This window comes from Phocoena sinus, chromosome 1, assembly GCF_008692025.1.
Source record: "Phocoena sinus isolate mPhoSin1 chromosome 1, mPhoSin1.pri, whole genome shotgun sequence".
Taxonomy (NCBI): Eukaryota; Metazoa; Chordata; class Mammalia; order Artiodactyla; family Phocoenidae; genus Phocoena; species Phocoena sinus.
The window spans coordinates 141,910,394-141,936,217 of NC_045763.1; the positions used below are offsets into that span (position 1 = coordinate 141,910,394).

Consider the following 25,824-nt stretch of genomic DNA (forward strand, 5'->3'; position numbering starts at 1 on the left):
AACTCTTCCAAAATATAGCAGAGGGAGGAACACTCCAAAATTCATTCTACGAGGCCACCATCACCTTGATACCAAAACCAGACGAGGATGTCACAAAGAAAGAAAACTACAGGCCAATATCACGGATGAACATAGATGCAAAAATCCTCAACAGAATACTAGCAAACAGAATCCAACAGCACATTAAAAGGATCATACACCATGATCAAGTGGGGTTTACCCCAAGAATGCAAGGATTCTTCAATATACGCAAATAAATCACTGTGATAAACCATATTAACAAATTGAAGGAGAAAAACCATATGATCATCTCAATAGATGCAGAGAAAGCTTTCAACATAATTCAACACCCATTTATGATAATACCCTGCAGAAAGCAGGCATAGAGGGAACTTTCCTCAACATAATAAAGGCCATATATGACAAACCCACAGCCAACATCATCCTCAATGGTGAAAAACTGAAAGCATTTCCACTAAGATCAGGAACAAGGCAAGGCTGCCCACTCTCACCACTCTTATTCAACATAGTTTTGGAAGTTTTAGCCACAGCAATCAGAGAAGAAAAGGAAATAAAAGGAATCCAAATCGGAAAAGAAGTAGTAAAGCTGTCACTGTTTGCAGGTGACATGCTGCTCTACATAGAGAATCCCAAAGATGCTACCAGAAAACTACTAGAGTTAATCAATGAATTTGGTAAAGTTGCAGATACAAAATTAATGCACAGAAATCTCTTGCATTCCTGTATAATAATGATGAAAAATCTGAAAGTGAAATCAAGAAAACACTCCCATTTACCATTGCAACAAAAAAAAATAAAATATCTAGGAATAAACCTACCTAAGGAGACAAAAGACCTGTATGCAGAAAATTATAAGACACTGATGAAAGAAATTAAAGATGATACAAATAGATGGAGAGATATACCATGTTCTTGGATTGGAAGAATCAACATTGTGAAAATGACTCTACTACCCAACTCAATCTACAGATTCAATGCAATCCCTATCAAACTACCACTGGCATTTTTCACAGAACTAGAACAAAAAATTTCACAATTTGTATGGAAACACAACAGACCCCGAATAGCTAAAGCAATCTTGAGAATGAAAAACGGAGCTGGAGGAATCAGGCTCCCTGACTTCAGACTATACTACAAAGCTACAGTAATCAAGACAGTATGGTACTGGCACAAAAACAGAAAGATCAATGGAACAGGATAGAAAGCCCAGAGATAAACCCACGCACATATGGTCACCTTATCTTTGATAAAGGAGGCAGGAATGTACAGTGGAGAAAGGACAGTCTCTTCAATAAGTGGTGCTGGGAACACTGGACAGGTACATATAAAAGTATGAGATTAGATCACTTCCTAACACCATACACAAAAATAAGCACAAAATGGATTAAAGACCTAAATGTAAGGCCAGAAACTATTAAACTCTTAGAGGTAAACATAGGCAGAACACTCTATGACATAAATCACAGCAAGATCCTTTTTGACCCGCCTCTTAGAGAAATGGAAATAAAAACAAAAATAAACAAATGGGTCCTAATGAAACTTCAAAGCTTTTGCACAGCAAAGGAAACCATAAACAAGACAAAAAGACAGCCCTCAGAATGGGAGAACATATTTGCAAATGAAGCAACTGACAAAGGATTAATGTGCAAAACTTACAAGCAGCTCATGCAGCTCAATAACAAAAAAACAAACAACCCAATCCAAAAATGGGCAGAAGACCTAAATAGACATTTCTCCAAAGAAGATATACAGACTGCCAACAAACACATGAAAGAATGCTCAACATCATTTGTCATTAGAGAAATGCAAATCAAAACTACAATGAGATATCATCTCACACCAGTCAGAATGGCCATCATCAAAAAATCTAGAAACAATAAATGCTGGAGAGGGTGTGGAGAAAAGGGAACACTCCTGCACTACTGGTGGGAACGTGAATTGGTACAGCCACTATGGAGAACAGTATGGAGGTTCCTTAAAAAACTACAAATAGAACTACCATATGACCCAGCAATCCCTCTACTGGGCATATACCCTGAGAAAACCATAATTCAAACAGTCATGTACCAAAATGTTCATTGCAGCTCTACTTAAAATAGCCCGGAGATGGAAACAACCTAAGTGCCCATCATCGGATGAATGGATAAAGAAGAGGTGGCACATATATACAATGGAATATTACTCAGCCATAAAAAGAAACAAAATTAAGCCATTTGTAATGAGGTGGATAGACCCAGAGTCTGTCATACAGAGTGAAGTAAGTCAGAAAGAGAAAGACAAATACCGTATGCTAACACATATATATGTAATTTAAGAAAAAAATGTCATGACGAGCCTAGGGGTAAGACAGGAATAAAGACACAGACCTACTGGAGAACGGACTTGAGGATATGGGGAGGGGGAAGGGTGATCTGTGATAAAGCGAGAGAGGTATGGACATATATACACTACCAAACGTAAGGTAGATAGCTAGTGGGAAGCAGCCGCATAGCACAGGGATATCAGCTAGGTGCTTTGTGACCACCTGGAGGGATGGGATAGGGAGGGTGGGAGGGAGGGAGATGCAAGAGGGTAGAGATATGGGAACATATGTATATGTATAACTGATTCACTGTGTTATAAAGCAGAAACTAACACACCATTGTAGAGCAATTATACCCCAATAAAGATGTTTTAAAAAAAAGTTCAAAATATAATTATTTTAAAACCAAATATTCTTTAAATGTCAAATCAATAACCAGGCAATAAAGTAAATTATATTTCTCCCTAAATTTGTTCTTTGTGTGCCTATTCTGTACCAGTCTGCCATAGTTAGCAGAACTATGAGCTGCACAATATACAAAACTGAAACTTATAGCATTCCTGCTCTCATGTAGTTAAACAATCAACTGGGATAGATTGGGCAACTCCACTCCCCTCACCAAAAGAAAAAAAAAAAAAAACTATTATGCAAGTTGGGATGAAATACCATAAAAGAGGTACAAATAAAATTGTACCAGAGTACTCAAAAGAATGATCATATCTAATAGGAGTGACTATCAGCAGTGTCATAGAAGTGATCACATTTAAATATAGTCTTGAATGGAATGTTAATAGATGGAGGTGGTAGAAAAAGGAAAGAAAAATAGCCCTGTATGAGGGGGAAAGAGCTGGACTTAGAGAAAACATGTTAAAATTCTTCCTCCCTTCTTGACAGCTATCTGACCTTGAACAAGTCTTAAGATGACACAGAAATTTGAGTGTAAGTTTCTCATTTTAAAAAATGGGACCTTTTTAGAATTTCTTACTGAAGTATTTATTAATAAAGTTACAATCTGTCTTGGATTTGTTTCAAAATAATATAAGAGTGAGGGGAGAGTGCAGATGTAAATGAGGGAGTATTGACCACTTGTTGATAATAGTTGAGGTAAATGGAAGTTTAGTATACTTAAAAAAAACATGGGGAGGGTGTGGACTATCAGATTTCAAAGACTCCTCAGCAATATGGATATAGGTAAATATTTTTCTTAATTCCTAAGAATAGTAGCCAACTCACAGCATCATATGCAGTTATGTGTAACTAAGTATTTTTAAGAATATTGATCCTGTAATTATGTATAAGATTAATTAGAAATGAGAGAAGCTGAAGTATCAGAAGATGTTTAAGAAGCTACAGCAAAAATATAGCTAAATGAGGAAATGGAAAGTGGGGATATATATATGGGTTTGTTTGAAGAAAGTAGAATTACCCAATCTTGGAAACAGAGAATACGTTTAAAGATAACTCTGAGGTTCGCAGCCAGGTTGACTGGGGATAAAAGAATACTGTTATTATAAATAAGGGAGTAGTGAGTAGTGATAAGATACTGGAGACATGCTGAGTTTGAAGTACTAGTAAAACATGACGATGGAGATGAGCAGCCAGCAGCTAGAAATATGGGACTGTGGATAAGTAGCAATGTGGAAATGTTGCTGGAAGTCCACATCAGCAAGCTCACTAGCGTCACTAGTATAAATAGGATGGCCAAAAAAGGAGGGATATAGCGAAGGGGGGAAAGCTGAGAAGAAAACTCTTCCCGTAGTAGGACGCAAGAAGAGGAAAAGGGGCCCGTTAACAAGTGGCAGAGCTGGGACTTGAACCCAGGTCTTCTGACTCCAGGTCTCAACCACGTGGCGAGAAATGCAACATCCTAAGCAATTAAAATGTTCATTTTAAATATAATGACTTGCCGCATAGCACAGGGAGATCAGCTCAGTGCTTTGTGACCACCTGGAGGGGTGGGATAGGGAGAGTTGGGAGGGAGATGCAAGAGGGAGGGGATATGGGGATATATGTATATATATATAGCTGATTCACTTTGTTATAAAGCAGAAACTAACAACATTGTAAAGCAATTATACTCCAATAAAGATGTTAATAAATAAATAAATATAATGACTTTAGGTTTTGAAATAAGAAATGTTATTGCTTTTTATTGCCCTCCATGTCTCTAGATATTGATGAGTGTAGAGATGGGACCCATCAGTGCAGATATAACCAAATATGTGAGAATACGAGAGGCAGCTATCGTTGTGTATGTCCAAGAGGTTACCGGTCTCAAGGAATTGGAAGACCCTGTATGGGTAAGTTAACAGGAACTCTTATTGAGTAATAAAGGCTGGGTAACTATTTTACCAGCTTGGTTAGGACCACTCTATCCTCAAATACTTTCTTGCTACAATTAGATTTGTAAGTTGGTTTAAGGAGTCCATTACATAAGTTGAATTACTTCTTAAGAGACTTCATATTGAGCTCAATTTACACTGACTTTCAAGTGATAATAATAACTACTTACGGAGTGCTTACTATGCACTGTACATATCAAAGTGAGGCTGTGGTATAATTACCACGACAACTTAATTATGAAGATTAGCTCATTGATTATCTCTCTATGCATGTGATGTAAATGTTTGCATAGATACATTTTATTTGAATATGAAGTATATCTGTATGTACTATGAAGGTTTAGTTATGAAGGATTAAAATGTGAACACACATTTTAAGTGAATTGATAGTTATTACTTTATCTACCATATGTTTAGTGCATACTATATGCCATTCCCTGTGCTAAGAGTCTCATTTAATTCTCCCAATTGCCTATTTGTTTCCATCTTAGTTATAGTTGAATGTAAAGTAAGGCAGGTAACGATAGTAGAAGATGTCTATAAGAAGGTAACCACATGCTTTTTTTTTTAATTAATACATTTACAATCAAGAAACTGACCTCTAAAATTATATTTCACCTCAGAATATTTACATTTATATGCAGGAAAAAAACTGTGTGAGCTTTTAAATACTAGCTTTTGGTTTGCATGCTATCATATCAATACTTTTAAAATTGGATGCCTTGGTTGTCTATTTAATTCTTTATAGCAAATTCTTCCATAAAGACTTAGTTCTATCTTTATGTAGTCCCTAGCATAGTACTTTGCACATAGAAAATGTTTAACGTAGTATCAATATTATGAATGGTTTTAAAATAAATACTTTTTAATAGCAGGAATATATATCATGCTAGTCTTCTATTTAGATATTGTAATTTGTATATAATTTAACATTTTGATCAGTCATTACAGTGACCTAGCAGAATGAAATGTGTTTATTTGTTCACTAGTTTGACTTGAAGCTGAATGTCAGAAATTGGGCTGGGGGATAAATCAGTGAAGAAGGTAGGGCCATTGCCTTAAAGAGATTTAAAATGTTAATTTTAACTTTTGCCTACTAAAATAATTTTTAAAGCACAATTTACTACTTTTATTCTACTTATTCATATTGTTTTCTTTCATGCCACTGTGGTAATGAATTAAGGAATTTGGTTTTGATCTCTGGTCTTTATTCACTTTTTCAATTTACAAGAAGAGTTAGGAGTACATACTCTGTGTTGACCTAGGAATAGAAAGAAAAATAACTTTAATTTTTGAACTTTGAGTTTATCTTAGGAAGAATGATTCTGTATCTTCATTTCCTTTTTAATTTTTTTAAGAAAATGTGCTTGATATGATTATTCATTAATAATTACTGATGCAAAAGAAACAAAGGAAAATAAAACTGTAGGTGTACATTGTACATTCTTGCATCTGAAACTTGTAATTATATGAAAGATTAGAAGCACTAGTGATCAATATTGTAATTAAATGCGAACTAGAGATCTGACTGCATTCTTCACTCCACCAACAAAATTAAGATCTATATGTTAGCTTTGAACTCTAGTTTTTCTGGATTCAAGACCACATTTTCCATTATGACCCTATATGATTCTACTGTACATGTAAAACAATCTTCAGGGACAGTCATAGAATCTTTCTATTTATTCATAGCTGAATGATGAAAGCTTTTTCAAAAGTTCACAACAGCTGAGAAATTACTGTATTCCCTACTTTGGAGGGTAACATAATGTCTTCAGTTTGTTTCACAGACTGATTCTTTATTCCTGTGTTTTCTGTGTGTATATGTGTGTATGTTTTTTTTTCTCTTTTTTATGTATCATGGCACACGAGCAGACATTAATGAATGTGAACAAGTGCCTAAGCCTTGTGCATATCAGTGCTCCAACACCCCCGGCAGCTTCAAGTGTATCTGTCCACCAGGACAACATTTATTAGGGGACGGGAAATCTTGCGCTGGATTGGAGAGGCTGCCAAATTATGGCACTCAGTACAATAGCTATAACCTTGCACGGTTCTCCCCCATGAGAAACAACTATCAACCTCAACAGCATTACAGACAGTACTCACATCTCTACAGCTCCTACTCAGAGTATAGGAACAGCAGAACGTCTCTCTCCAGGACTAGAAGGACTATTAGAAAAACTTGCCCTGAAGGCTCTGAGGCGAGCCATGACACATGTATAGGTAAATGTCAGCCATATTCCATTTCCTTTCTGTGGGCTCACTTAACGGACCAGAGTCTAAGCATATATACAGCACCTGTGAGAGTTTGGGTGTAGTGAACTACATCTGATCTCAAATCTGGGATGACCCAAGTTTCAAGACATTTACTCTGGCACCTAAAACTATTACCAGTTTTATCAAATGATGTATTTACATGTGTACATTCTGATAATTTATTGTTTTGTATTGGCAGTTTCTCTTTTTTGATCACCCCTGAAAGTGTTACTAAATTTAATGCTATATAGAAACAAAATTCAGTGGCATCCAGGATATGGTTCTTAAAAAAAGAATATGCATATTGCCACCATAATATAATACTATCAGATTATGGCTTTATCTGATGGATGCCAAAGCAGTGGGTTAAAAGTGAAACTCTCAGCTACTGTGTCGACTGCTTGTTCTGTCTGCAACCAGCACTGCCCTGTTGTTACCCACTCCCCATGGAACCTCTCAGTTCAATTATTTTGTATATATGTAAGTCACTGAAAAGACAATGTAAGCCAGGACAAAACTAACTTGTTTCCATTGTTCTAACATATGTGCTTTCAGTATCTTTACCTAAACTCAAGTCTGTAATTTAATTTGTTTGCAAAAGTGAAGTGTAATTTCCAACTCAAGAATTGAGACCTTGTCTTCAGTTAAGTTGCAAACAATTCCATCTGTCATTCATTTAATTCAATTTTCTGTGAGTAGCCACAGTTTGCATGTCACTGAGCTATGCACCAAGGGGAATTAGCAAACACAAATTAGCCCCACAGTTTGTTAGAAGAAATGAGAAACCAAAGAAGAAAGGGAGGAGGGAGGCAAGAGGGGAGGGAAGAAGGAAATTCTGTTTAAATTTGAAGACCTATGCTAACCTCACGTTCTTGAATTTTTCTTAAGCATTCCACACGTTGCTTATTCTCTCCCAGATATGCTCTGTTAAACATTTTTTAGATATTTAAAAGAAATATCTTCTGACTTCAGTTTTTGTCATATCTTTTTCTACCCTTCTCCAAGCCCTGTTCCTGCATCGTTACCTTCTTAGACATGATTCCTTAGTCACTCTTAGGCGGACTCAGCTTCTCACATTATCTCCACTCAGCTGGACCTTCAGACCCTCTGGATCCTTACTCTTTAACCTTTAGTCTCTAGGCCCAGATGTTCCCAGAACTTTTCTGTCTGGCTGTCTTGAAGTACCTAAAGTGTAATATGATGCACATGGAATCTCCTCCCTGTGATCAGCTTCCTAGAACTGTGGACAGTGCTAGTTTCTTTTACTCCTTGAACTTGAAACATTCATGGGTTCATTAACAACTCTCAACATTTTGCCCCATATGGTCAAACACTACTTAATTACTAAACCTGTGGACTCCACTGTCCTTGGGAGTATGTCAAACATTGCTCTCAGCCTGCTCCAAACCATTCTTATTGGGTTTTTTCCATTGGTAATTTTGGTAATTTTTCATGCCAATTTTTACCTCTGTTAGTGAAACTTTTCGCTATTTTATTGACAGAATTAACATCTGACATTTTGTCTTTCAATGTTTCTTCTAAATAATCATTCCCACTGAAGGGTTTTCATATCCTATTAACATTCCATTCTCTGCCTTCGTCTTAGACAACTCTTCTCTTCTACCTTTACTCTCCTGCTCCAAAAATCCTTGTTTATGCTCTGATAAATGAGTGAAACGGTATTTCCCACACCATATACCATCTAGTTGATTTCTAGATCATCTGAAGGTCCAAGCCATTTGAAGAAAGAGTCCCTGATTAATAACCAGTTCTCCATTTCTTTATCACAATCTGTGCCCTGTAGTTTCATCACAGTAGAGTCTTATGAATGTTTTCTGTGCCTTTGTGTTTATATTACACTAATATGTTTATATGAATTACCTTCCCAAAACCATCTACTATGTGAGGCAGCTACTATTTCAGAGTGAGGACCAATCATGGAGACTCTAAAGTAAATTTCTATAACTAGTCTATGACTGTATATTTAAGTTTTATTTGGGGGCAATAAATAGACTAAGATATTTAGAAATATTTCTTAAAATATGGTGAGTATTTTCTGGCGTTGGTACTAATAAAGAAATTTACACTAAGATTGCAGACAGCTTTGGAATTATGTAATAAGCAACCTGCAGTAAACACCAAATGCCTTTAATTAACCATCTAGGATAGACAGTTTACAAAGGATTCAGATTAACACCATGGAATTTTGTTAGACTTGGGCTAAGATTTAGCTTTTTAGGGAATTGATTCCAAAGCTTAATAGGGAAAACAAACGTTGCATTGCTTCTGAACACCAAAATCACACTTGGGGCCACTTTAAAATTCATACTCTGGAAAGTGTGATGTCTACTACTTGGAGTTCAATGTCATTTACATTTCTGTTGTTATCTTAGGTTAAAGCCGATTATAAAGGGGAAAAGTAAAAATATATCAAAAGTTCTCCAGTGAGTGCTTTGGTTAACCAAACTGGGGCAAAAACAATGACAAATATTGGATGAGCGTTTGTCATTAACAGATTTTGAGTCATTGCAATTATCGTCTGAGCATATGCACAATGAACAGGTCCTTCTGCTGAGCCATCTCCAGGGTTTCACTTTGTCTTCCCTTTACTTCCAGCCCTGAGCACTCCTGCTTCCATTTCATACCACATTCTCTTCCTTCTAACACTGGTTGGCACATTTTAATATTAGGCAAAACACAACTGAGACAAGAAATCTGAGGCCTCTCAAATCCCATCCCTGATTCTGAAAGCAAATATCAATTAATTTTTTTACTATCTATTCCCACTCTTTTTATTGCTGTTTTCTTGACTTTGTTTAGTAATAGCAGGTAGCTTAGCTCTTTATAATTTATAAAATGTTTTTCATATATTACGTGTTTGAACCTTCCAACAAGCCTGTGAAGTAGGGAGATTGTATCAGTGACTCCTGTTGGCAGAAGAATCAACTGAGATCCTGAGAAGTTAAGTGGCTGGCCCAAAGTAATATAGCAACTATATGTATATCTAGTTGCCATTAGTACTTTACAGTTGTATGAAGTTGGATGAATATTCCTATCACAAAGATAAAACCGCCTCCACTTAATGATATCTGCATATGGGAAAGCTATAGGATGGCTGTTGGAGAGAGAGAGGCCACTAAACTTTAAACAAAATAGAAATGAGTATTTCTTTTCCCAATTAATCTCAATAGAAACTTTATTTTTTAGGTAAATTCTACTGTGTTGTCAAGAGTTTAGTACCTTGGTGGTTTAGGATCCTGTACAGGTCTGTTTCATCTGTCATTCCAATCTTAATTACTTAACTAATACTGCAGTTGCCCAGTTTGGGGCTTCAGCTCATATATGCTTATACACAGAAGAGATGTTCATATTTTATAATACAGGACAGTTTATATTGTACTCCATTAAAAATATACTGATATGAAACAGCTTTGAACATTTTTAAGCACAAGTATAAAATCAAGTTTTCTGTTTTATGTCAACAACTTGTTTATAGTTGATTCTGCCACAGTTTCTGCCTTTGCTTTGCATCGTTATACACACTGCTTTTTTTCTGCACAGATATTGATGAATGTGAAAATAGAGACACCTGCCAGCATGAGTGTAAAAATACCTTTGGGAGCTATCAGTGTATCTGCCCGCCTGGCTATCAACTCATGCTCAATGGAAAGACATGTCAAGGTGAGAAAACGTTGGGACATTTATTGCTACAACTTAACGTAAAATGAATATAGTGTGAGAAATGTCTCTTTTTTTGAATAATTTTTCTTCTAGTTGCTTCCTCTCCTCTCACATTCCCATGGGTCAGACTTATCTATAATCCTTGCTTTTGCAAGCAGGAGAAAGCAATTAAGCAAAGGAAGAGTTGAGAAACACTTTTGGTATGGTCTTACTAGAAGGAGCAAGAATGCCTAAGCCACTTCATATCATATATATATATATATTTAAAACTAAATGGAAATAGACCTCTTCAAACATGTTTTCACAGTTCAGCTAAGAAAGGAGAAATGAGAAGAGTGCTCAGTAAATGTACCTCAGTATTAGGTATTATTTTATACTTTGTCTTAGTGATCAGTGGGTAATTGATTAATCCACTCATTCTTTGAGTCAAATGATGAGTAACAATCATGTGACAGAGTTGCAGGATGCAGGAGGTTAAAACAGATGAATAATGTACACTCTCTTCCCTTTATGATCTTAGAGTCTAGTGGAGACAGACATGCAAATAAGTGCATAATCAACATACAAGGCTGTAGGTGTTATAACTGTTTTAGATAATGTGTAGTGATGGTAGAAAAAATCAATCTCAATAGCAAAATTGTTAAACAGAAATGTGAAAGGAGCATTGTGTATTGATGAGGTTTAGTATGTTGTAACGTGTTCTTGATCAAAAGAATATGAACTTGTATAAATAGTTAAAATCTTCTAAGAAACCACCTCAATTCCACGGACAAAATCTAAGAATATTATATAGGTCTTAATAAGCCTCTGAATTTTATTAGTTTCTGTCATGTATAAAAGACTTCCCTTCACAAAAGACTTGCTAGGATGCAGCTCATGGAAATGTGTTCCAGAAGCCAAGACCAGGATGCACAATGGCTTCACCTGAGTTACCATGAGCTTCCACACGCTTACTCAACCCATTCACCCATCACACTCCCTGAGAGCCCCCACTGATCCTGTGGGCTGGAGAAGGAAAATGAACTCAATAATAACCTTTACTCCCATCCATCACTGAAACATTTATGAAGAACTTACCCTTTGAGGAACATCTTACTAAGTTTTGAAATACTGGAAGAACATATGTACATTATAGTTTTATGTTTTTCCAAAACAACTATTATCTCACTTTAATCAGCAGTATAGTTTTTTCAAGAACAATAATTTGTACCCATTCTACAGATGATAAAACTAATTCTCAGAGTGGTTATGTGAGTCTCAATGTCCTAGAACCATCAAGAGCAAGGGTAGGACTTGATCACAGATCTCACAATGTCAGGAATGGTCCTTTGTCTCTCCTGTGATGCTGTGAACACCAGGGTCATTGTATTGTGGGAGCAGACAGAGATTAGAGCACTTACATTGTCCATATTTTATAACTTCTCCAGCTCTTCAACCCAAGAATCCTTCTGAAGAGGTGGCAGTGCACAACACTAACATTACACTCCCAGCAGGTGCACCAGGCACCAAGGAAGGAAGGGGGTAGATACTAAGCATTTGGAATAACCAGCCAGACTGCAAACTCCTTAGCTAGATTTTTTTATATTTATTTATTTATTTATTTATTTATTTTATTTATTTATTTTTGGCTGCATTGGATCTTTGTTGCCACGCGTGGGCTTTCTCTAGTTGTGGCAAGTGGGGGCTACTCTTCATTGTGGTGCACGGGCTTCTCATTGCAGTGGCTTCTCTTGTTATGGAGCATGGGCTCTTGGCATGTGGGCTTCAGTAGTTGTGGCACACGGGCTCAGTAGTTGTGGCACACGGGCTTATTTGCTCCACAGCATGTGGGATCTTCCCGGACTGGGGCTCGAACCCATGTCCCCTGCATTGGCAGGTGGATTCCTAACCACTGCGCCACCAGGGAAGCCCCTTTAGCCAGATTTTTAAGGGTTATATTATGTCATATTCTCATTAGAGGATTTTTTCTCCTGTAAATTATTCCAGTTTGTTTTTTAGTTCGTTGCCCTTGTCACTCCTTCAGTTCAAAACATTTTTCAGCTTTCACTTGTACTCCAGAGAGTGTAAAATGATGTGCACAAATCAGAAACAGGTGTCATTTTAAATGTTTGCAATTTAAATGAGTTACATATTTTTGTGGTTTTAAAAACAGACATGAGGGACTTCCCTGATGGCACAGTGGTTAAGAATCTGCCTGCCAATGCAGGGGATATGGGTTCGATTCCTGGTCCAGGAGGATACGACATGCTATGGAGCAACTAAGCCCGTGTGCCACAACTACTGAGCCTGTGCTCTAGAGCCCGAGAGCCACAGCTGCTGAGCCCACGTGCCACACCTACTAAAGCCCGCGTGCCTAGAGCCCGTGTTCTGTGACAAGAGAAGCCACTGCAATGAGAAGCCCGTGCACCACAATGAAGAGTAGCCCCCATTCGCCGCAACTAGAGAAAGCCTGCACGCAGCAACGAAGACCCAATGCAGCCAATAATTAATTAATTTTTTAAAAAGTTGTCTAAGAAAAGACATCAGAGACCACAATTATGACCTTTAAGGAAGTCGTTACTCTAAAGAATAACTTGGAGTCTTTATAGCTTTAGAAAGTGTTTGAGGCATTTATGAGGAACAAAATGCTACTTTTCATTCACAGATAAATTTTTGAATCTTTATACATTAGTGATAGAAACGTCAGTAATAAAAGGGATATTAAAGTGAATTTGACATTGAATGAGGACAAAAACTAGTCTAAAGTGGAAGTCACCAGACTGCAAAATGAAAAACAAAAAACATGACCAATTATAATTTGCCCCAGAAGCAGAGAGGAGAAACTAAAAAATCCGTATGCTAATTTTAAGCACCATTAATCTAATTCTAAAACTGTAAGAACACTACATGTTGGCATTGCATTCGAAATGAGTGTTCTAATCTATCCAAGTTTTTAAGAAGCAATTCATAATGTTTGTCAAGAATCTGAATTACTCTACACCCTCTATAAGACAAATGTTTCAAGTATGCTTATCCTAAACTACTTTTTTAATGTATCCAGAGCACTTGGTTAAATGCATTCATATGTTCTAAAGCTATTATTGTGAAAGTTTTTCAGCTCATCTTGGTATTCTTTTCTTGTAGCAATAATATTTATGTTATGAAATCCCTATACTTTAATTTTTATCATAATAATTTTCTAATAATATTTTATAAAAACCAGACATCACCACACTGTCAGTTAACAGAAGACAGTCTGATTTCTCCATCTTTTCTAGCTTCTTTTTTTAAGACCAATGAGTAAAGTGAATGAACAGAGTGACTAGAGTGAATGCCTACAGGATACTTACTCCTGAGGAGATAGCAGTAGACAGAAGACAAAGGAGGGCTACCTTCCCCAAAGCTCAAATACTTTATGAAAGCTCTTCTATAGGAAGTGTACATTATTATGGAGCTAGAGAAAAACACTTTGTATATTAGATCCTCATATCTCTGATAGATTTATTTTCAGCCAATGAAAATCTGTGATAAGGTAGCTCTTCTTATTATGCTTGGACGTGTGTCCAGATTCTGGCCTCCAATCACCATTTGCATGGACCCTAGCAGCCCACTGGCCTCCACGTTTCTGCATGAGTTCACTCTAAAAATTAAAGCTAAAATGAAATTTGGAGTATGGATGGGCAGGGAATTTTTTTTATGGAGAGAAAAGAAGATAAGGTTAATTGAATTTCTTTCACATTTTCCTAAAGGGCTTTTCACTTCATTCTGAGACAATCTCATTTTGTCAAGGAGATGGAGCACTACTGGCAGATAAAATCATAATTAGAAATTGGTTTACAGAGACAAAAGGCAAGATTTAACTGAAATAAAACATGTTTCACTCTGTTCCATTCCTGGAGGAAAACTAGTCCTAATATAAAACGAGTAATAGAAAGCACATTATGTCATTATCAGCACATCTAAGTAACTAAAAAGTCAAGTAAGTGATTTACTCCATATCATTCTAGCTTAATATCTTTTGACTTTGTACAGACTACTGTTAAGTTTAAAGAAACTAATTACATTGTATATCATTTCCTTAAGAAATGGTATTTGGAACCAAATCTAAAAATGATCATTTTTGACACAGAAATGCAAATGGCATTTCTGGACAAGATGGTGGAGTAGATGGATCTTGAGCTCACATCCTCTCAAAAGCACAACAAAATCACAACTAACTGCTCAACAACCACTGATTTAAAAAAAGACTGGAACTTACCAAAAAAGATAGTCTACATCCAAAGACATTACAAATAGAACTACCATACGACCCAGCAATCCCACTACTGGGCATATACCCTGAGAAAACCATAATTCAAAAAGAGTCATGTACCAAAATGTTCATTGCAGCTCTATTTACAATAGCCAGGAGTTGGAAGCAACCTAAGTGTCCATCAACAGATGAATGGATAAAGAAGATGTGGCACATATATACAATGGAATATTACTCAGCCAGAAAAAGAAACAAAATTGAGTTATTTGTGGTGAGGTGGATGGACCTAGAGTCTGTCATACAGAGTGAAGTAAGTCAGAAAGAGAAAAACAAATACCATATGCTAACACATATGGAATCTAAGAAAAAAAAAGGTCATGAAGAACCTAGGGGTAAGACAGGAATAAAGACACAGACCTACTAGAGCATGGACTTGAGGATATGGGGAGGGGGAGGAGTAAGGTTGTGACGAGGTGAGAGAGAGGCATGGACATATATACACTACCAAGCATAAAGTGGATAGCTAGTAGGAAGCAGCCACATAGCACAGGGAGATCAGTTAGGTGGTTTGTGACCGCCTAGAGGGGTGGGATAGGGAGGGTGGGAGGGAGGGAGATGCAGGAGGGAAGAGAAATGGAACATGTGTATATGTATAACTGATTCACTTTGCTATAAGGCAGAAACTAACACACCACTGTAAAGCAATTATACTCCAATAAAGATGTTAAAAAAAAAAAAGAAGAAGAAGAAACCCAACAAGACGGTACAAGGGGCTCACTCGCAATATAATCAAACCCTATGACCCCCAGGTGGGCAACCCACAAACTGGAGAACAGTTATATCACAGAAGTTCTCCCATAGGAGTGAGTTCTGAACCCCATGTCAAGCTCCCAGCCTGGGGTTCTGGCATTGGGAGAAGGAGCCCCCAGAGCACTTGATGTTGAAGGCCAGCAGGGCTTGAGTCCAGGAGCTCCACAGGAGTAGGGGAAACAGAGACCCACTCTTGGAGGGTGCATAGAAGGTCTTGTGTACACCATGACCCAGGGCAAAAGCAGTGACTTCATTAGAAGCCTGGGCCAGACCTACCTGCTGGTCCTGGAGGATTTCCTGAGGAGGTGGCTCACTGTGGGGACAAGGACACCACTGGCAGAGGTACGGGGGATTATTTATTAGCATGAGCTCCCCTAGAGGCTGCCATCTTGGTACCATGATCTGGCCCCACCCAACAGCCTGTAGGCCCCAATGCTGGACACCTCAGGCCAAACAAGCAACAAGGCAGGAACACAGCCCCACACATCAGCAGACAGGCTGCATAAGGACTTCCTGAGCCCACAGCCACCTCTAGACATGCCCTTTGACATGGCCCTACCCACCAGAGGGTCAAGACCCAGCTTCACCCACCAGAAGCAAGAAAACTACAGTCTGGCAGCCTGCAGAACTGAGTCCACAGACACAGATAAGAACCTACCCCAGGACTAGCTGGTCCTTGGCCCTTGGTGACAAGAAGGGAGTGTACTTCTGGGACACATAGGACATCCCGTACAGGGAGCCACTTCTCCAAGGTCAAGAAACATAACTAACCTTCCACATACATAAAAATACAAATAGAAATCTAGACAAAACGAGGGAGAGGGGAGTATGTTCCAGACCAAGGAACAAGATAAAACCCCAGAAGAACAACTAAGTGACGTGGAGATAGACAATGTACCTGAGAAAGAGTTCAGAGTAATGATCATAAAGATGATCCAAGAACTCAGAAAAACAATGGATGCACAGAGCAAGAAGTTACAAGAACTTTTTAACTAAGAGTTAGAAAATATAAAGAACAACCAGAGTTGAATACAATAACTGAAGTGCAAAACACACTAGAAGGAATCAGTAGCAGAATAAGTGAGGCAGAGAATGGATTAGTGAGCTGGAAGACAGAGTGGTGGAAATTACTGCCACATAACAGAATAAAGAAAAAAATGAAAAGAAATGAGGATAGTTTAAGAGACCTCTGGGACAACATCAAACGTACCAACATTCACATAGTAGAGGTCCCAGAAGGAGGAGAGAGGGGAAAAGGGCCTGAGGAGATATAAAGAGATAATAGCCAAAAATTGCCTAACATGGAAAAGGAAGCAGTAACCCATGTCCAGGAAGTGGAGAGAGTACCATATAGGATCAACCAAAGGAGGAATATGCCAAGGTACATAGTAATCAAACTGACAAAGAGAAAATATTAAAAGCAACAAGGGAAAAGCAACAAATAACCTCATGGGGCTTCCCTTGTATGTTATCAGCTGATTTTTCAGCAGAAAATCTGGCCAGAAGAGAGTGGTGAATAAGCTGATGAAAGGGAAAACCCCACAACCTAGGATTCTTACCCAGCAAGGCTCTCATTCAGATTTTGATGGAGAAATCAAAAGCTTTACAGACAAGCAAAAGCCAAAAGAATTCAGTACCACCAAACCAGCTTTACAACGAATGCTTAGGGAACGTCTCTAGGTGAAAAAGAAAAGATCACAACTAGAAACAAGAAGATTACAAAATGGGAAAGCTCACTGGTAAAGGCAAACCTACAGTAAAGGTAGGAAATCATCCACGTTCAAATATGATATCTAACCCAGTAATCATGAGAAGACAGTAAAAATGCAGGATACTTGAAGTGCACTTGAAATTAAGAGATCAGCAACTTAAAACAATCATGTATATATATAGACAGCTATATGAAAACCTAATGGCAAATGCAAACCAAAAATCTATAATAGATATACACACACACAAACAAAAAAAAATGGAATCCAAATACAATTCTAAAGATAGTCATCAAATCACGAGAAGAGAACAAAAGAGGAAGGGAAGAAAAAACACCTACAAAACAAATCCAAAAGGATTAACAAAATGGCAGTAAGAACATACATATAAATAATTACCTTAAATGTAAATGGATTAAATGCTCTAACCAAAAGACATGTTTACAAATGGATGAATTGATAGAAAAACAAGACTGGTATATATATAGTCTACAAGAGACCACTTCAGATATAGGGACACATACAGACTGAAAGTGAGGGAATGGAAAAAGGTATTCCATGCAAATGGAAATCAAAAGAAAGCTGCAGTAGCAATACTCATATGAGACAAAAGAGACTTTAAAATAAAGACTGCTAAAAGAGACAAGAACACCACATAATGATCAAGGAATCAATCTAAGAAGAAGAGATAACAATTGTAACTATATTGGGTTGACCAAAAGTTCTTTCAGGTTTTTCCTTAAGATGTTACAGAAAAACCCGAACGAACTTATTGGCCAATCCAATATATGCACCCAACATAGGAGCACCATAATATGTGAGGCAGTTATTAATGGACATATAAGGAGAAATTGACAGTAGCATAGTAATAGTGGGGGACTTTAACACCCCATTTATATCAATGGACAGATCATCCAGACAGAAAATCAGTAAGGAAACACAGCACTTAAGTGACACATTAGACCAGATGGACTTAATTGATGGTTATAGAGCATTCCATCCAAAAACAGCAGAATACACATTCAAGTTCAAATGGAACATACTCCAGGACTGATCACATTCTGGGCCACAAAGGAAGCTTCAGTAAATTTAAGAAAATTGAAATCATAATCAAGAATCTTTTCTGACCACAATGCTATGAGATTAGGAATCAGCTACAAGAAAGAAACTGCAAAAAACACAAACACATGGAGGCTAAACAGTATGCTACTAAACAAACAGATCACTGAAGAAAGTAGAGGAAATCAAAAAATACCTAGAGACAAATGAAAACAAAAACATGACGATCCAAAGCCTATGGGACACAGAAAAAGCAGTTCTAAGAGAGAAGTTTATAGCTGTACAAGCTTACCTCAGGAAATAAGAAAAGTCTCAAACAACCTAACCTTACACCTAAAGCAATTACAGAAAGAAGAATAAACAAAACCCAAAGTTAGTAGAAGTAAAGAAATCATAAAGATCAGAGTAAAAATAAATGAAATAGAGATGAAGAGAAAACAGTAGAAAATATCAGTAAAACTAAAATCTGGTTCTTTAAAAAAGAATGAACCTATGTATATGTATAACTGAATTACTGTGCTATACACCTGAAACTAACATAACATTATAAATCAATTATACTCCAATAAAGTTTTTTTTAATAAAATAAAAATAATTGAAAGTATTAAAGTGAAAATAAAAGCCAGTTCTTTGAAAAGATAAACAAAATTGATAAACCTTCAGACTCATCAAGAAAAAAAGTTAGAGGGCCCAAATCAATAAAATCAGAAACGAACAAGGAGGTGTTACAACTGAAACTACAGAAATACAAAGGACCATACTAAAAGCAACTATATGCCAATAACATGGACAGCCTAGAAAAAAATGGACAAATTCTTAGGAAGGTACAATCTCCCAAGACTGAATCAGGAAGAAATAGGAAATATGAACAGAATAATCACAAGTACTGAAAGTGAAACTGATTAAAATATTTCAAACTAACAAAAGCCCAGGACCAGATGGCTTCACAGGCAAGTTCTATCAAACATTTAGAAGAGTTAACACCTATCCTTCTGAAGCTGTTCCAAAAACTTGCAGAGGAAGGAACACTTCCAAACTCATTCAATGAGGCCACCATCACCCTGATACCAAAACCAGACAAAGATACTACAAAACAAGAAAATTACAGACCAATATCACTGATAAACATAGATGCAAAAATCCTCAACAAAATACTAGCAAACAGAATCCAACAGCACATTAAAAGGATCATACACCATGATCAAGCGGGATTAATCCCAGGGATGCAAGGATTCTTCAATATACGTAAATCAATCAATGTGATACACCATATTAACAAATTGAAGAATAAAAACCATGTAATCATCTCAATAGATGCAGAAAAAGCTTTTGACAAAATTCAACACCCATTTATGATAAAAACACTGCAGAAACTAGGCATAGAGGGAACTTTCCTCAACATAATAAAGGCCATATATGACAAACCCACAGCCAACATCGTCCTCAGTGGTGAAAACTGAAAGCATTTCCACTAAGATCAGGAACAAGACAAGGTTGCCCACTCTTACCACTCTTATTTAACATAGTTTTGGAAGTTTTAGCCACAGCAATCAGAGAAGAAAAGGAAATAAAAGGAATCCAAATTGGAAAAGAAGAAGTAAAGCTGTCACTATTTGCAGGTGACATGATACTATACATAGAGAATCCTAAAGATACTACCAGAAAACTACAAGAGCTAATCAATGAATTTGGTAAAGCAGCAGGATACAAAATTAATGCACAGAAATCTCTGGCATTCCTACACACTAATGATGAAAAATCTGAAAGTGAAATCAAAACACTCCCATTTACTATTGCAACAAAAAAGAATAAAATATCTAGGAATAAACCTACCTAAGGAGACAAAAGACCTGTATGCAGAAAATTATAAGACACTGATGAAAGAAATTAAAGATGATACAAATAGATGGATGTTCCCTGTTCTTGGATTGGAAGAATCAACACTATGAAAATGACTCTACCATCCAAAGCAATCTACAGATTCAGTGCAATCCCTATCAAACTACCACTGGCATTTTTCACAGAACTAGAACAAAAAATTTCACAATTTGTATGGAAACACAAAAGACCCCGAATAGCCAAAGCAATCCTGAGAACGAAAAACGGAGCTGGAGGAATCAGGCTCCCTCACTTCAGACTATACTACAAAGCTACAGTAATCAAGACAGTATGGTACTGGCACAAAAACAGAAAGACAGATCAATGGGACAGGATAGAAAGCCCAGAGATAAACCCACGCACATATGGTCACCTTATCTTTGATAAAGGAGGCAGGAATGTACAGTGGAGAAAGGACAGCCTCTTCAATAAGTGGTGCTGGGAAAACTGGACGGTACATGTAAAACTATGAGATTAGATCACTCCCTAACACCATAAGCAAAAATAAGCTCAAAATGGATTAAAGACCTAATTAAAGGCCAGACACTATCAACCTCTTAAAGTAAAACATAGGCAGAGCACTCTATGACATAAATCACAGCAAGATCCTTTTTGACCCACCTCCTAGAGAAATGGAAATAAAAACAAAAATAAACAAATGGGACCTAATGAAACTTCAAAGCTTTTGCACAGTAAAGGAAACCATAAACAAGACCAAAAGACAACCCTCAGAATGGGAGAAAATATTTGCAAATGAAGCAACTGACAAAGGATTAATCTCCAAAATTTATAAGCAGCTCATGCAGCTCAATAACAAAAAAACAAACAGCCCAATCCAAAAATGGGCAGAAGACCTAAATAGACATTTCTCCAAAGAAGATATACAGACTGTCAACAAACACATGAAATAATGCTCAACATCATTAATCATTAGAGAAATGCAAATCAAAACTACGATGAGATATCATCTCACACCAGTCAGAATGGTCATCATCAAATAATCTAGAAACAATAAATGCTGGAGAGGGTGTGGAGAAAAGGGAGCCCTCTTGCACTGCTGGTGGGAATGTAAATTGATACAGCCACTGTGGAGAACACTATGGAGGTTCCTTAAAAAACTACAAATAGAACTACCATATGACCCAGCAATCCCACTACTGGGCGTATACCCTGAGAAAACCATAATTCAAAAAGAGTCGTGTACCAAAATGTTCATTGCAGCTCTATTTACAATAGCCAGGAGATGGAAACAACCTAAGTGTCCATCATCGGATGAATGGATAAAGAAGATGTGGCACATATATACAATGGAATATTACTCAGCCATAAAAATAAACGAAATTGAGCTATTTGTAATGAGGTGGATAGACCTAGAGTCTGTCATACAAAGTGAAGTAAGTCAGAAAGAGAGAGACAAATACCATATGCTAACACATATATATGGAATTTAAAAAAAAATGTCATGAAGAACGTAGGGGTAAGACAGGAATAAAGACACAGACCTACTAGAGAATGGACTTGAGGATATGGGGAGCAGGAAGGGTAAGCTGTGACAAAGCAAGAGAGAGGCATGTACATATATATACTACGAAACGTAAGGTAGATAGCTAGTCAGAAGCAGCCGCATAGCACAGGGAGATCAGCTCGGTTCTTTGTGACCACCTGGAGGGGTGGGTTAGGGAGGGTCGGAGGGAGGGAGACGCAAGAGGGAAGAGATATGGGAACATAACATATGTATATATATAACTGATTCATATTGTCTTAAAGCAGAAACTAACACACCATTGTAAAGCAATTATACTCCAATAAAGATGTTAAAAGAAAAAAAAACTTAGAGGAGTCTGGGAAATAGCACACCAGGAATCAGGATCCCCACTTGGTGGGTGAAGAAGCTTAAGTGCAGCTACCAAGTTCATTCATGGCAAGGAGAAAGCTAGCGCTCAACGTTCCAGTCCAGTATCCACAATGCCTGCCCTGATGGTGTGTTGTGACCCAAGTTGCTGATGGTGCATGTTCCTTGTGCTATTGTAGATGTTGATGAGTGTCTGGAGCAGAATGTACACTGTGGACCGAATCGCATGTGCTTCAATATGAGAGGAAGTTACCAGTGCATCCAGACGCCCTGTCCACCTGACTACCAACGGGATCCTGTGTCAGGGTATGTCTTGCCTTCTCTTCCCGGACATGCTTTTGAAAATCCTTCTTCCTCTCTCTCCTTGACCAACAACCCCTGTCTGCAGTCATGTTTCACTCACAGGAAGTCAATAGCCCCCCAGGGGATAGAGAGTTACGATGTGTTCCTTCTTCAGTGAACTGGCAAAAAATGAGCTCATCCTGCAGCAGCCACTGCAGCTGAAACCATCACTTTGAGCTGCAGGGTTTCTTGGAGCATGTCTCCCCAGCATGTAATCCACCAAGCAACATCTATAATTCTGCCTCATCAGGAAACATTTTATAGGGTGATAGAGCCTGCTTTTCTTTGAAATTGTCTCATTTCCGTTGGTGTTGCCTCAGGGTTTTCAGGGCTCTCAGACGTTAGAGCGCTCCAAGAAGTATCATGGCTGTTATGGTGATGAGTCAACATGACTCCATGAGAGCGTGGAGGAGAGCAAAGATGAGTCAGTGGTCTGTCCATTTACATCTCATCTTGCTTACGTATCCTGCTGTCTGAAACACTGTCTTTTCTGGGTCCTGAATAAACCACTCTTCTATTTTCTCCCTCCCCTTACAGAAATGTTGTATTCTGTTTAGGTACCAAGTTAGTGGGGTGCTTGGAAAATGAGATAATAGCCATAATGAATAGGATCCACTAATAAGGTGGTTCTGAAACCAAATGCTGGTTGGATCTCACACTTCGTTTTCCTCTCAGCGGTGACTACCATGTTACTGTAACATGTTCAAGTGTGGACTGGCCAGGATCCATCAAAAACCTATTTGTAATCTGTCTGAGGGTAATAGGAAGGAAAGGGAAAAAATTAAAAGTGCAGACTTAGGATACTTTTAAAAATACTATGACTGAAGAATCCTAATCTTCAGAACATTATCCTTTGTACTTTTTTTTTTTAGTTTTACTCTTTATTACCAGTGATTTCTGGCAGACAATTTAAAAGTCATGATGACTCAAAAACAACCACTGTGGGCCCTGGAAAAAGAAAATATAGTATTTTTAATCTAAAATCATGTGGAAGGCAAATACAGAAGGAAGTTTTTTTTCAGGAGTCCTAATTGACCTTTTATTATTTTTAGAAAAGTAAACCAAATATCAAGATATTCTATTTCCGCTTTCAAATAGTCTTAGGGTAGATGTTAAAATTTTTAAATCATTTACATTCTTCTCTTTAAGAAGTCCTTGTTTCCAATATATGTGCAGATGCTTCTCTTTCCAAAACTGACTTCATTTTAAAGGCAATCTTGTGGTACTCATACTTTTTTCAATGGTTCAAAAGCTTCTGATTTTAATAGAGCTGAGGAAGAGATATATGACTCCAGACCAGCACAGTCTCCTCGCCATCTGGCATCTGGTTTCCGTTAATGACACAGAACATGGGGTGAGCCTTAGTGCTTTGTAGTCAGACTGTCTCCTGCCTTTAATGCCCAAAAGTTGTCATGGATCATGATCACCTGCATCATGCTTTCTCCTGCTTCCAAGCCAAGATAACTGTATACATTTCATGTGTTTGTGGTCCTCAGGTTCTGCCTCAAGAACTGTCCACCCAATGATTTGGAATGTGCCTTGAGCCCGTATGCCTTGGAATACAAACTTGTCTCCCTCCCATTTGGAATAGACGCCAATCAGGATTTGATCCGGCTGGTTGCATACACACAGGATGGAGTGATGCATCCCAGGACAACTTTCCTCATGATAGATGAGGAACAGACTGTTCCTTTTGCCTTAAGGGATGAAAACCTTAAAGGAGTGGTGTACACAACACGACCTCTACGAGAACCAGAGACCTACCGCATGAGGGTTCAAGCCTTATCCTACAGTGCCAACGGGACCATTGACTATCAGACCACATTCATAGTTTATATAGCTGTGTCTGCCTATCCATACTAAGCAGCTCTCCAAAGCCTAATCCACATAATTAAACTGCATATATCATGGGAATCAAGTTCTCTTCCAGATTACTGTCTCCTGAGCAGTTGCAATCTTGGCAACTTGAAAATGGTGCTATGCTCTTTTGTGTGCCTTCCTTGGTACTGCTGAGGTATTTTCATGATCCCACCATGGTCATATCTTTTGGTAAGGTCTAGAAAAGTCCCTTAGTATTTTCTTTATTTATTACACTGGAGCAGATACTTCGCAAAGATTATTCTGAACATCTAACAGGACCCATCAGTGATGTGTTATAGTAACATAGTAGCTAAGATAATTTCCTGTAAAAAAAAGAAAAAAAAAGCCAAGTGGATTTGAGCATTTAACCATTTTTAGAATAATAAAACTGGTTGCTATGTGTTTTGATCAAAGCTTACCGAGTAACTTATGAAGATGCTTTTTTTATGTATTAATACTTTATAATAGGACTTACATACTTATGTTCACTTAGGAAAGAAATACCACTCATTGTAGAAATATAGTACAGCTTCTAGAAAGTTTTGATACCAAATGATGCTCACCTTGATTGAACATCCAAAATGAGGAGATTATTTTCAGTGACTTTGTGGAACCAGCTGAACCAGTTAGGATAACAGGAAAAAATATTTTTGTCCTCAGTGATTATTTATGGCATGGATCTTTGCTCTAACATTTTTGACATGGCCTTCCATTCAGTTAGCGCCATAACTTTTTTTTTTTTAAGTCTTTATTGAATTTGTTACAATACTTCTTCTGTTTTATGTCTTGGTTTTTGGCCATGAGACATGTGGGATCTTAGCTCCCCAACCAGGGACTGAACCCACACCCCCTGCATTGGAAGGCAAAGTCCTAACCACTGGACTGCCAGGGAAGTCCCATCTCCATAACTTTTACGTTCTAGACTTTTTTAATTTTCCTGTCAATTGGAAACAATTTATTTTAAATACAGGTGGGACAGTTTTGTTTTTCTTGAAAATCTTGTATGTTCAAATTAGCATAAACGTTAAACGTCAATACACTGTAAATGGTGGTAACAGACTCTGGAAGCAATTGGCAGGATGTATTCTATTTTTATGAAGTGTACATATATTTCCTTCGTGTGTATTTTCTATATAATATCTTGATGGACTCTTTTATAAAGTTATTTTATAAAAAAATAACATTGTTACAGTAAAACCTGCCTCAATAAAATTTTCACATCCTTTTTCTTAACGTTTTTGAAAACCTAAAATTTGTTTCCTTATAGCTGAAGTATTAAAGTTTATAGATGCACATACATATATGTGTATGTCATACATATCATAATTTAATCATCACAGCTCTTGAGATAGTAGTATTCACGTTTTATATGTCAGGATCCTAGGATTCAGATAACTTATGTAACTTCCTTAAGACAACACAGCTAATTAGTCACAAAAATGTCATACCTTCTACCTCCCATGACTCCACGTTAAAGA

At 37.4% G+C, this 25,824-nt stretch overlaps 1 protein-coding gene across 1 annotated transcript in view; it reads left to right on the forward strand.

Moving 5' to 3' along the window:
* Positions 1 to 25,579, forward strand: part of HMCN1 (hemicentin 1) — a 521,707-nt gene extending 496,128 nt beyond the window's left edge. Inside the window, exons 103-107 of the mRNA XM_032606174.1 lie at positions 4,495 to 4,623; positions 6,541 to 6,891; positions 10,486 to 10,605; positions 22,324 to 22,450; positions 23,983 to 25,579. Of these exons, the coding sequence (XP_032462065.1) occupies positions 4,495 to 4,623; positions 6,541 to 6,891; positions 10,486 to 10,605; positions 22,324 to 22,450; positions 23,983 to 24,349 (1,094 nt within the window). The 3' untranslated portion in view covers positions 24,350 to 25,579. The remainder of the gene's footprint in view (positions 1 to 4,494; positions 4,624 to 6,540; positions 6,892 to 10,485; positions 10,606 to 22,323; positions 22,451 to 23,982) is intronic.
* Positions 25,580 to 25,824: the final 245 nt, after the last annotated feature.